Consider the following 12,677-nt stretch of genomic DNA (forward strand, 5'->3'; position numbering starts at 1 on the left):
CGGAGCCGCTCACCCGCCGAGTGACCTCCGGCGAGCTTCAGCGCCTTTCGGAGGCTCTGCTTCCCGCTCTGCAAAGTGGGGCTAATGTTATGAGGGCAGACTCGATGGGACTCTGCTTGTAAAGCACTCGGCACAGGGCCTGGCACCCAGCGGGTGCTCCCGGACTATTTTTATTATTAATTAAGGAGTAACGAAGGTGACAGCTGTGTAAACTGCAAAGCGCGCCGCAGAACGAATGGGTATTATTAGCACCGCCCCCGCCCCAGCTACTCCTCCAAGTCAACAAACTTGTGCCTCTGAGGGCGACACGCCGAGCCCAGGGCTCCGCAGACCGTGAACCCTCGATCCTCCCAGCCCGCCCCGCAGCCCCCCCGCATCCCCCCATAGCCCCCTCGCCCCGTCACCCCCGAGCGGAAGGGAGACCCAGCCGCCGGAAAGCGGGTGGAGCCCATACTAGGGTCTGGCCCGCCCCTTCCCAAAAAAAGACCTAGCCGGTGGCGGCGTCTCCCGGGAGTCCTCTTCCTGCCCCGCCCCTCCGTCCCCCCGCCCCCCACCCCCCTGCTCCTTAAAGGCGCAGGCCTCCAGCCCGGCGTCCTGTGCCGCCAAGTCCTGAACAGCTGTCAGAGCTTTACTTTAACCTGGGAGAGAACTTTCACTTTGCTAAATTGAACCTGTTGGCAGATCCCGGGTCAGTCCTAAGGCACTTTCTCTAAATCAAATATGCATTGGCTTAACCCCACTAGGACAAAGCCTGGGAAGAAGGACAGGGGTAGCTCTATGGGGACTTTAAGACTAATACAATAACTAAGTGATCCGCGCCACCTACCCACCCCATGTTCAGATCCTACCAGAACTCCAATAACTCATCTTCCGATTTATGCCCAAGTTCCCCATCAGGCATACACTTTTTCATATGAGGGAAGGTGAGTCTGATACCAGGGGGAGAGAGACCTAGACTAGAATTTTGCACACCTGGTTTCTAATCCCAACTGGGACACCCACCTCCCTGCAAGCTGTTCTCAGACAGCTACCTGGGGCCTCTTTGGAGACAAATGTGCTAGGTGTAGATAAAGACTTTCTCAAGGAGAACTGGAAAGCGAGAAACCCAGAAATAGGCTCAGGCCCAGCTCCTGAGTGCTGTGCAAAGACAGAACAACCCTCCAAGACCAGCATATCTACCGATCCTGGGAGGGGACAAAGTACTAGAGAAGAGGCCTGGCTCTTGCCTCTGGGAAGATCCTCAGAGTTTCTAATCCTCTTCTAGACACACCACCAGGACACAACACAGGGCCAGTTCCAGTCTTTTGAGTATTTCCTCTTCAGAAATCTCCCAGATTGTCTTTCCCAATCACCACTTCCTCCTCTGAGGGTCCCAAACTCCAGCTTTGCTCTTAGTCCACATGTTAGGCAGTGTGAACTTTTTCCCCTGGATTCCCACTTTCAGCTTTCCCATTGCAGAGCTGAGCAAAGTCAGGCAGACAAGCACTGGGGAGGGGGAATGTTTGGGAACCAATATAAATAAGAAGACCTGGACCTGACTCTCATTTAGGGCCATAGGAGCAATAGAATCCCTGAGGACTACTGATTGCACTCACTGGGAACACATTCTTTCTAGGCAACAACTCCTTTACATTTCACAAGCCCAAGGGAAGGAATATTATCTCCATTTTATTGAGGAAACTAAGGTTTTCAAGCATTTGAATTTTACATAGTGAATGGCAGAGCCGGGATTAAAATACAAGTCTAGTTGTATTAAAATACAAAAGCTATGGAATTTGTCCCTCACCCACTACTCACCAACTCACAGCTAAAATAATACATCACACATAAATATGTCACTAATTTATTAGAACTGACTGTTGGAAGAACCCAAAGCCCTATCATGGAGGAGGAACTGGGTAGCAGAAGAGTGGGTAATAGATGGAAGCAGGTTTAGGGATCTCTTTTGTGGAAGCTGAGCGGAGCCCAGCCTGGTCATCCAAGCTGGGAGCAGACAGAGGGTGGTATGGGGAAGACTGGACTCAGACGAGGAGCCAGAGTGGCAGTATCAGGGCCAGGCTGAGCAGGTGAAGACCCATTCCATGGGGCATGGCCTCAGCATTCATGGCTGCAGCATAGAACCTAGCCACCTCCTCATTAGGGTTGCCTTGGTCTGGGTCAAACCACATCTGGATGCAGCGGCCACTCCCTCGGCTATAGTTGCTGACCTTGTATGAGTGACTCCAGAGACCTTCACAAAGGGCAGCTGGTGTGGGAAAGTAGCTCTCAAATGTGCGGCAGACAGCCCCAACTGGACACTTATTAACTCCTGCAGTCATAGACATGGTGAACACAGTCAGCCAGCTCTGGACCCAAATCTCATTTCTGTCATCCCAGAAATCCTTACCCAACCCCCATTCCTCAACGTCCCCCTTTCCAAACCCTACCTCCATCTCCCCACCCACAGGCCCTCACCTGAGGTCCAGTTCCAGCCCTTGTGCCAGTTACTCTTGCAGGTGAAGGATGTGCGACAGTCCTCCCACCAGTTCTGACAGTCCTCTTTGCATAAAGGCACATTCAGGAACCTCTCTTTGCGCCAGCTCTGGTCCACCTGAGTGGGAGGGCTCGTCTTAGCCAGGGATGATGATAGCCACAGACTTGAAGGAACTGAGCCAGAGGGCAGGAAGCCTACTGGAGTAGGGTAAGGGAGAAACCTGTACCTGCTGGATCCAGGGCCCCAGGTTGGGTGAGCACTCATATAGACAGTTGTCCTGGATGAAGTGTCTCTTGCAGGCAGGCTCCATCTTACCACAGTGATCCCAGTTAAAGTTATACAGGTGGGAGGTGTCCTTGTGCAGCTCCTGGCTCGTGTAAACAGAGCAGCAGGCATTCCTCCTCCAGGGAGTGCACTGGGTAGGGAAGACACTGGACTGAGTCCCTCTACCCCACACCTATCCTGCCACCTCCAGTCTCATCCCATTTGGTTCTTGTCCCCTGCCCCAGGCAGGTTCTCCAGGAACACTCACTGCAAAGACCTCTCTGTCCTTGACTTTCAGGAACCCCCATCTCAAGGGGGAAAGAATTACAATAGCATAATCAAGGTTCTGTGGAAATCCAGGGTAACCTTGTCTTGGGGATAATAATTATCATTTATATAAAGTCTTTGTTTTTAGTTGTCAGTAGGCCTATATTTTATTTATTTATATGTGGTGCTGAGAATTGAACCCGGTGCCTTACACATGCTAGGCAAGCGCTCTACCACTGAGCTACAACCCAGCCCTATGTAAAATCTTTGCATTTGTTTTTTGATTTGTTTTTGTTGTTGTTGTTGTTTGTTTTGTTTTTTGGTACTGGGGATTGAATACAGGGGTGCTTTACCACTGAGCTACATTCCCAGCCCTTTTTTATTTTTTATTTTGAGATAGGGTCTCTCTGAGTTGCTAAGTGCCTCACTAAATTGTTGAGGCTGGCCTTAAATTTTCAGCGTACAAAGTCATTGGGATTACAGGGATGTGCCACTGCACCCAGCTCATTTGTTTATTTTTAAAATTAAGTATTGAGCACCCAGAGTGAGCCAGTCATAGTTGTATTGCTGGGAATACATCAGTAAACAATACAGACAGAAACATATGTTCATGGACCTTATATTTTAGTAGGGGAGACAGACAATAAGTAAGAAATGAAAAGAGAAAAAATGAGATAAAATCAGGATATGATAAATGATATGGGGAAAAATTAGAGCAGGGAATGAGAATGTGGAATATGTGATGATTGTTAAAATTTTAAAAAGCATGGTGGGGAAAAGCCTCATTGGAAGGTGACATTTTGAGCAAAGAGGCAAAGTCATGCAGTAATGTAGTTAAACTAAATTAATTCTTCTTGATAAGTATTAAGATCTGTCTCCAAAAGCTAAGCCAGTGCCAGACACATAATAAGCTCATAAACATATTTGCTGAAAAAAGTGAAAGATCTATTATTATTTCCAAATCTAAACCTGACTTCATCTTACACATGGATACATCATATTTCCACAAGCTTCTAATATAGACTGGGTTTTCCAGGATTGAAAATGCCTTAAAATAGAAAGTAATCCCAACTGTTTTTTCATACTTGAGTAGCTCCAGTGCTCCTAATGATTTAGAAATTATGTCATTGATAGAAACCCTGTTTAGAGCATCTTATAGCATTTATGTAACCAATGGAATACAAATATATCAATCTTCATATATAGTTGCCCTATTCATAGTGATTTTGTAAATGAAAGCAAGCACATACTATTTCCTGATGTCTTCTAATGTACCAGAGAACAGATGTGAACAGAGTTAGAAAATATTTTATTTTTACAGGTAGTTGTCAGCTTACAATGGTTTGACTTTGGATTTTTTTTTTAAACTTTTAACTGAATAGTGTGAAAGTGATATGAATCCGGTAGAAAGTGTACTTTGAGGGTTGGGAATATAGCTCAGTGGTACAGTGCATGCCTAGCATTTGTGAGGCCCTGGGTTCCATCTTGTTTACAGAAAGTAAATAAGAAAGGAAAGAAACTTGAATTTTTTAATTTCATGGGGTAGCGATATATAGTACAATGTGGGGGCAGTAAGCCACAGCTGCTAGTCATGTGATCACAAGGGGCAATAGTCCATTCTCAGCAGTGTACTGGGTTGCTAAGCTGTGATGTTCAGTAGGTTAGGCATATTAACTTGTGATGGGCTTATTAGGACATAACCCCATGGTAAGTCAAGTAGCACCTCTACTTTCTGCTTGCAATTCCTTTGTATTACAGATAGAGCATTATGTTGATATTTTTAAAACTGAATATACATGTAAATTCTATTAGCCTGAGTTTTACTCCAGAAAAGAAAGAAGATCTAAAAATATTTGTCATAAAAAGTAGACATTGAGGGCTGGGGATGTGGCTCAAGCCGTAGCGCACTTGCCTGGCATGCGCAGGGCGCTGGGTTCAATTCTCAGCACCACATAAAAATAAAATAAAGATGTTGTGTCCACCAAGAATTAAAAAATAAATATTAAAAAAAATTCTCTCTCTCTCTTTCTCCCTCTCTCTCTCTCTCTCTCTCTCAAAAAAAAGTAGACATTGAGTCTAATATGGTTGCAAACTTCTGGCATAAATTTTTATAAACTATGTGAATGTACAAGCACTATGCCCTGCATCCCTGTCACAAGGGGCCTTCCTTTATTCTACCTTTGCCACTCCATGGAATTAGCATGTCGTGAGGTTAAGAAGAACCATGTTTCCCATGGTCTCCCACCATCCAAATACCCGTCCTACCTCTTCCCCATCACAAAGGCTGGTCATACCCAACTCCTGTGTGGACCCAAGTGCTTCTGTGGACCTTCATTTCCCTTATTCCTGTGATATGGAGAACATCACCTACCTGTGTCAAAGAACCACTGGGAATAGAAAATCATATACAGAAGCACATGATACCTAATAGGATTATTCAGACACTTCCTACATGGTACCTGTCCTGAGGAGGGCTTCCAAAAATTCACCTCCAAATTCACTCTCCTTACTCTACTTTCATCTTCTCTTGCAGCAATGACTTGGGCATGGGGGTATGACCTCTCAAGCTATTCCCCCACCACCCTGACTTCCTCCTCCCTGTTAGAACCAGCCCCTTCCCCAACGGAACCACATTCCAGACAGACCTGATTATGCAGCTTGTCCTCAGGACCTGGCTTTGCCTTGTGGTGTTTGGCATCCATACAGACATTGAGCAGGTCAGTCCTGTCCCGGGCACTGCATGTGGTGGCTATCCAGGCCAATAGCAGAAGTGGTATCAATTTCCAGGTCATGTCTTTCTGTCCCTGCAGAGGGAGCTATGGTTAGGGAGACCAAGGCCTGTGGGGAAAGAGGTCCATCCAGGGTGCCCCCTCCAACCCCTGCCTCAGTCTCCCTGTCCTTGTAATACAATGAAAAATGAGGTTGGACCATGTTCCTTCAGTGCTGAGTCCTGAGGCTGGAGCAGAGAAGGTTGGCAAGGGGGCTCCCTCACCGAAGGCTTAGAGGGCTCAGAAGGGGAGCTGGGGCTAGTGGGAGGGCACTCATTGGAAGAAATGCCTTGTGCCCTCACCTTCTCTCTAGATTTATATTTATGACAAGTAATTAAATAGTATGACAAGTAATTAAATAGTTCAAGTCCATTCCTTGAAAAGGGCCAAGTACACACTCACCTAGTGTCAGCAAGTGCTCTGTGTTAGACTGTGAGTCAGCTGGTTTTCCATGCCAGTCTAGAAACACTGTTAGCTCTGAGGATGTGGCAACCCAGTCTGCCTGCTGAGCTCTCCAGACTGGCACGAGGATCAAGTGACTTAACTCACAGGGTGGTTTTTGGTTAAATAACACAAAAATGGAAATACTAGTGGTTACATAAAACATTGCTTCCTGAGGCTTTTCCTTCCCTACTCTCTGAAAGCCATTTCTGGCTCCACCTATTCTGACCCTGGCCTCAACTAACAGACCCCCACCCAACATACACACACCTGTCAAAATACAAATGCAAAGACACTCAGACTGAAGGAACAACATACAAGTCCCTCATGTTGGAGCAGGCTTCCAAATAAGCACTTGGAGTCATGGAAGGCACCTAGCAAAAGTGACAGTACACATCTCTGTTCATTCCTACCCTCAACCCACCCCCACCCACTACAGGTTGTTCCTCTGGGCTCTGTCACTGAAGTACATAAGAACCAATAATGAAGACCCCTTCTTCTCCCTTATTATTTCCACAAGCAATTGATCATCAAACCTGGCAAGTGTCTCTCCAAATCCTTTCTGAAACTCACTTGCCATGACTGTTTGGGGCCAGGTCTTCCCTTCAATTTTATCCCTTTTCTGTAGCCTTCCCCACATAAACCAGTCAGATCTAATAATAGATAAGTCCCTTTTCATTCACACAAACCTGCCAAGTACCCCCTTTGCTCTTTTTTTTTTTTTAATAGTACCAGGAATTGAACTTAGGGGCAGTTGACCACTGAGCCACATCCCCAGCCCTATTTAGTATTTTATTTAGAGACAGCGTATCAATGAGTTGCTTAGCACCTCACTTCTGCTGAGGCTGGCTTTGAACTTGCAATGCTCCTGCCTCAGCCTCCTGAGCCATTGGGATTACAGTCATGCGCCACCATGCCCAGCCCCCCTTTTGTTCTTTTCACCCTCTTCTCCTTGGAACACCTTACCTGAACCTCTTTTGCTGTTGGGAGTACACAAAGGTGTGTCAGAGTTGGCCTCTCCCTAAGCTGGAAACAGACCCAGGCCCTGGGCTGTCCTCAGCAACTCTGTCCACAGCACAGGGTAGAAGAGCTCTGGTGAGCACAGAGTGAGATGTCCTCACTCGGCAGTTTTGTTCTTCCTTCTCTTTCAGACTCCACCCCTCTCCAGGGCTACAGAAGTTTGTCCATTTAGTCATTCCTATTTTAATTTATCTCTTCACTTGTTAATTTGCCCATTTCAGGATCCACACAGTCAATATTCACTAATTCTTAAACAATTGCTCATCTCTAAGGAAGATCTGAAGTTTTTAGGAGCCCCAAGTGGTTCTCAGGATAAAACTAGCTGCATGAAGATAAGGTTTGGTAAATAAGAACCCAGACTTTAAGGTCATGCCAATGGGACCCAGTGAGAGAACCATTGCTTGCATGGCCTTGAGGAAAGTCACTGGACCTTGCTGAGCTTTAATGTGTTCAGAACACTTGTGAGAATTACATATGGAAAAGCCTGACACACCACACTGAGTAGGATTAAATGATATATATCAGGTTAATTTGTGAGCATCCAGATAGACACAGGTAGAAGCTGAGGTACAAAAGTCAAGGGATTTACTCCGGGATGCAGAAAAATAAAAATTGTCACAAATCTGATGAATGACAATATCTCATCATCTAGCATATTGAAAACATAATAAATAATTTTTATAGCTTTTAAAAAGATGTGATAAGAATACATATTTCATAAAATTTATCATCTTCAGCCATTCCTGGCTGTACAGTTCAGTAATTTTAAATATATTCACACTATTGCACCAAACTTCAGAGCTTTTCATGGTAAAACTGAGTCTCTAAGTCCATTAAACAATTCCCAATTTCCCCTTTCCCTATCCTCTGACAACTAGCATTCCTCTTCACTATTTTCTAAGGAATTTGATTTCTCTGGTATCTCAGATAAGTGGAATTACGTAGTATTTGTCTTATTGTGACTGACCAATTTCACTTAGCATAATGTCCTCAAGATTCATTCTCGTTGTTCAATGTGTCAGAATTCCCTTCCCTTTTGAGGCAAAATAATGTTGTCTTGTATATATACACCATACTTTGATTATCGTATTCTTCTGTGAAGAGAATTTCTCCACATCCTCATCAACACTTTTTTTTGTTTTTTTTTTTTTGTTCATTTTTTAAATTTTCATAGTACCCATCATAATGAGTATGAGGTATTGTGGCATTGATTTGCATTTCCCCAATGAATACTAATGTTGAGCATCTTTTCCTATCCCGGTTGCCACCTACATATCTTTGGAGAGATGTCTGTCCTCATTGCTTCCATGTGTTGACTGTTGTGAAGAATACTGCCATGAACATCTGTGTGGAAATATTTTGAGACTTCAGTTTCAATTATTTTGTATATATACCCAGAGTGGAACTGCTGAATTATATAGTAACTCTATATTTATTTCTGTGTTTTTGTGGTGCTGGTCAGAGTACCCAGGACCTTGCACATGCTAGCAAATGTCTACCACTGAGCTACATCCCCAGCCCTCTATATTTAACTTTTGAGAAACTGCCACGTTGTTTTCCATAGTGGCTGCACTGTTTCGCATTATTTTTTTTTCCTTGTGTTTGTTCTGGGGGTTGAAACCCAAGCCTCACACATTAGTACTATACCACTGAAACGCACCTTCAGCCCTTTCATTTCTTTTTATTTTGAGAAAGGGTTTCACTAAGTTGCTGAAGCTGGCCTCTGACGGCAATCCTTCTGCCTCACCTCTCAAGTAGCTGGGGTGTCAGGCCTGCACCACCCTGCAGAGCAATTTTCACTGTTGAATGTGATGTTATATGGGTTTTTCATAGATGTCCTTTATCAGGTTTGGGGTGGAGGAATTTCTCTTCTATTCCCTATTTGTTTGATATTTTGTTTGTTTAATCTTGAAAGAACCAACTTTTGATTTCATTGATTGTCATTGTTTTTCTTGCTGTAATCATTATTTCTGCTAACTTTTAGGTGTATTTTGCTCTTCTTTCTAGGTTTTTTTTTTTAAGGTTGTAATTGAAGAGGTTTCTTCTTTCTCTCTTTCTTTCTTTCTCTTTCCTTCTTTCTCTCTCTTTTTCTCCTCCCTCCATCCCTCCCTCCCTCCTCCCTCCTTCCTTCTTTCCTTCCTCCTTTCCTTCCTCCTTCTCTCTCTCTCTCTCTCTCTCTCTCTCTCTTTCTCTTTCTTTCTCTCTTTCTTTCTTAACCAGGGATTGAATTCAGGGGGCCTTAACCATTTACCTTATGATTTATTTTTTAATTCATTGGATATTTAGGAGTGTATTTAATTTCCATGTATTTGTAAATTTCCTCCTTTAAATTTTTTTTTTTAGTTTTAGATGGACACAATATCTTTATTTTATTTGTATATTTGTATGTGGTGCCAGGGATCGAAACCAGTGCCTTACACATGGTAGACAAGCGCTCTACCACTGAGCCACAAATCCAGTCCAATTTCCTCCTTTTATTGATATCTAATTTCATTAACTGTGGTTGAAGAACATACATAGTATTATTTCAATTATTACAAATACATTAATGCAATTTATGGCTTAATATATGGTGTTCCATATGCCTTGAGAAAAATGTATGTTTTGCAGTTGTTTTTTGGAGTGCTCTGAGATGTCTGATAAGAATAGTTAGTATACACTGTTGTTCAAGTCCTTTATTTCCCTATTGATTTTCTGCCTAGTTATTCTATATACTCCTGGTATAGTAGGATATTGGAATCTCCAACTGTTACTGTTAATTGTGTATTTCTTCAATTTGATCAGTTTTTAGGGACTCTGTTGTTAGGTGCATTTGTGCTTATAATTGTTATATCATGCTAATAATTTGACTCTTTTGTCATTTACAAAATATCTTTCTTTACCTCTTAACAATTTTGGTCTTAAATTCTATCAACCTAATATTGGTGTAACCACTCCATATCTCATTTGTTTATTATTCATATGATCTTTCTCCATCCTTTTAATTTCAACCTTTGTGTGACTGTGAATGTAAAGTGTGGTTCATTATAGACTATATGTAGTTGGATAATTTTTTTAATCTTTCAATCCCTGCATTGTTATTGGAATATTTAATGCAATTTTATTTAATGTAATTATTAATGAATATATATATATATATATATATATATATATATATTTAGGAATTACATCTGGAATTTTATTTGTTTTATGTAAATCTTTCATGTTTTCTATTGCTCTCTTTCTCTCTTACTGTCATCATTATCTCCTCCTCCTTCTCCTCCTCCTCCTCCTCCTCCTCCTCCTCATCCTCTCAGTATGGGGATAAAACCCAAGGGTTTTACTACTGCCTACCATCCTTTCATTCCAGCCTGAAGGATAACTGTTTTGTTTTGTTTTGTTTCTCATGGGGCCAGTCTGCTGGTGACAAATTCAGTTTTGTTTTGTTTTGTCTTTTTAACGAGTGAATGACTTTACTTCTTCATTTCTGAAGGATGGTTTTACTGACTATAAAATTCCTGGCTAATAGTCTTTTTCTTGCAGCATTTTGAATATGTCCACCTGCTGCCTTTGGGCCTTCATAGTTTCTGATGCAACTATTGATCTCATTGACAATCCCTTATGAACAATGAGTCATTTTTCTATAGTTGCTTTTCAAGATTTGTTCTTTGTCTCTCAGTAGTTTGATGTGTTTAGGAATGGATTTCTTATCTTACTTGGAGTTCATTGACTTTTTTGGTGTGAAGATTAATGAGTTTTATAAAGTTGGCTCGTTTTAGCCATTATTATTTAAGCCTTTGGTTCTCTCCATCTCTTATGGTACTCACAATCATGTGTATTATGGTGTACTTGATTGTATTCCCTTAGGTCTCTCAGATTTTCTTCATTCCTTTTATTTAGTCTTTATTTTATTTATCTATTTTGGTACTGGGGATTGAACCCACGGAGCTACTCCCCAGTCTGTTATTTGTTTATTTTAATTTTGAGACAGAGTCTCACTAAGTTTCTTAGGATCTTGTTAAGTTGCTGAGGCTGGCCTCAAACTTGCAGTTCTTCTGTCTCAGCCTCTCAAGTTGCTGTGATTACAGGCATGTGCCACTGTACCCAGTATCTCTTTTTATTCTTTAGAATAGATTCTTTCTTTCTTACTTCTTCTTTCCTTTCCTTTCCTTTTCCTTCCTTCCTTCCTTTCTTTCTGACTAGATACTGTACCCAGGGGTGCTTTACCACTAAGCTACATCCTCAGTTCTTTTTATTTTTATTTTGAGATGGACCTCTTGCCAGATTTCTGAGGTTAGCCTTGAACTCATTATCCTCCCCCCTCAGCTTCTCAGGTTGCTGGGATTACAGGCATATGCCCCTACAGGGGGCTTCAAGAATAAATAGTTTCTATTTTCTATCAAATTATCAGGTTCTTCAAGTCTGCTACAGAGCCCTTCTAGTTTATTATTGTTATTGTTATTAATTTTGCAGTGCTGGAGATAGGACCCTCCCTCATGCTAGGCAAGTACTCATTGGACTATATCCCAGTTCCCCTAGTTAATTTTTTTTTCCATTTTTAAAATTGGTGCATTATAGTTTTACACAGCGGGATTTGTTGTTATGTATTTGAACATGCACACAATATAACAATTTAATTTGGCCAATATCATTCCCCAGTATCATTTCTCCTTTTTATTCTCTCCTCCCTTCTTCTGATCCCTTTTCTTTGTTTTTTTTTTAATATTTATTTTTTAGCTTTAGGTGGACACAATATCTTTATTTTATTTTTATGTGGTGCTGAGGATCAAACCCAGTGCCTCATGCATGCCAGGCAAGCGCGCTACTACTTAAGCCATATCCCCAACCCCTTCTTTGATTTTCATGAGGCCCTTCCCCTTCCTTTCTGCTCTCTAGCTTCCACATATGAGAGAAATATATGATCTTTGACCTTCAGCTTTGTCTTATTTCACTTAACGTAATGTTCTCAAGTTCCATCTATTTTCCTGCAAATGACATAATTTCATGTTTCTTTCTGGCTGGATAAAACTCCATTGTGCATATATGCCACATTTTCTTTATTCAATCATCCACTGATGGACACCTAGATTGGTTCCATAATTTGGTTATTGTGGATTCTGCTGCTATAAACATGAGTACACTTGTATCACTATAATATGTTGACTTTAATTCTTCAGGATAAATACTGAGCCGTGGTATAACTGAGTCATGTGGAGGTTTTATTCCTAGTCTTCTAAGGAAACCCCATACTGATTTCCACAATGGTTTTACCAATTTAAACCAACAGTGTAAAACTGCTCCTTCTTCTCTACATCCTCTCCAGTGTAGCATCTTATTTGTTTGTTTGTTTGGTTTTGTTTTGGGTAGCAGGAATTGAACCCAGGGGCACTTAATGACTGAGCCAAACCTCCCCCCCCCGCCCCCGTCTTTATTGTTATTTGGACAGTTTTCACTAAACTGCTTAG

At 42.1% G+C, this 12,677-nt stretch overlaps 2 protein-coding genes across 6 annotated transcripts in view; both read right to left on the reverse strand.

The window, feature by feature from the left end:
- Positions 1-227, reverse strand: part of Inppl1 (inositol polyphosphate phosphatase like 1) — a 15,080-nt gene extending 14,853 nt beyond the window's left edge. Inside the window, exon 1 of one of the 3 annotated variants that reach the window (XM_015477479.2) lies at positions 14-227. The gene's annotated coding sequence lies outside the window, so the exon portion shown is untranslated. The remainder of the gene's footprint in view (positions 1-13) is intronic. The other 2 variants (XM_015477477.2, XM_015477478.2) reach the window with 2 other exon arrangements.
- A 1,600-nt stretch (positions 228-1,827) lies between these two features.
- Folr2 (folate receptor beta) lies at positions 1,828-7,336 on the reverse strand. 3 transcript variants are annotated; one of them, XM_015477483.2, is made up of 6 exons: positions 7,180-7,332; positions 6,175-6,291; positions 5,650-5,808; positions 2,700-2,888; positions 2,455-2,590; positions 1,828-2,308 (listed from the first exon to the last, which is right to left on the reverse strand). In XM_015477483.2, the coding sequence occupies exons 3-6, from the start codon at positions 5,794-5,796 to the stop codon at positions 2,022-2,024; spliced, it is 759 nt and encodes a 252-aa protein (XP_015332969.1). In that variant the 5' UTR covers positions 5,797-5,808; positions 6,175-6,291; positions 7,180-7,332; the 3' UTR covers positions 1,828-2,021. The 3 variants fall into 3 exon arrangements, with proteins under 3 accessions (XP_015332969.1, XP_015332968.1, XP_015332967.1); XM_015477482.2 differs by lacking the exon at positions 6,175-6,291 and having other exon boundaries at positions 7,180-7,336; XM_015477481.2 differs by lacking the exon at positions 7,180-7,332 and having other exon boundaries at positions 6,175-6,316.
- Between the last annotated feature and the right edge of the window lie 5,341 nt (positions 7,337-12,677).

This window comes from Marmota marmota, unplaced genomic scaffold (genome assembly GCF_001458135.2).
Source record: "Marmota marmota marmota unplaced genomic scaffold, marMar, whole genome shotgun sequence".
Classification (NCBI taxonomy): domain Eukaryota; kingdom Metazoa; phylum Chordata; class Mammalia; order Rodentia; family Sciuridae; genus Marmota; species Marmota marmota.

What these genes read in the sequence shown, in the direction of transcription:
- Folr2 (XM_015477482.2), bottom strand. Translation starts at nt 5,796, where the DNA reads ATGACCTGGAAATTGATACCACTTCTGCTATTGGCCTGGATAGCCACC. An exon ending in AGGACAAGCTGCATAATCAG is followed by an intron (nt 2,889 to 5,649) that starts GTCTGTCTGGAA and finishes TTCCCTACCCAG; the next exon opens with TGCACTCCCTGGAGGAGGAA. An exon ending in GGGCTGGAACTGGACCTCAG is followed by an intron (nt 2,309 to 2,454) that starts GTGAGGGCCTGT and finishes CTATGACTGCAG; the next exon opens with GAGTTAATAAGTGTCCAGTT.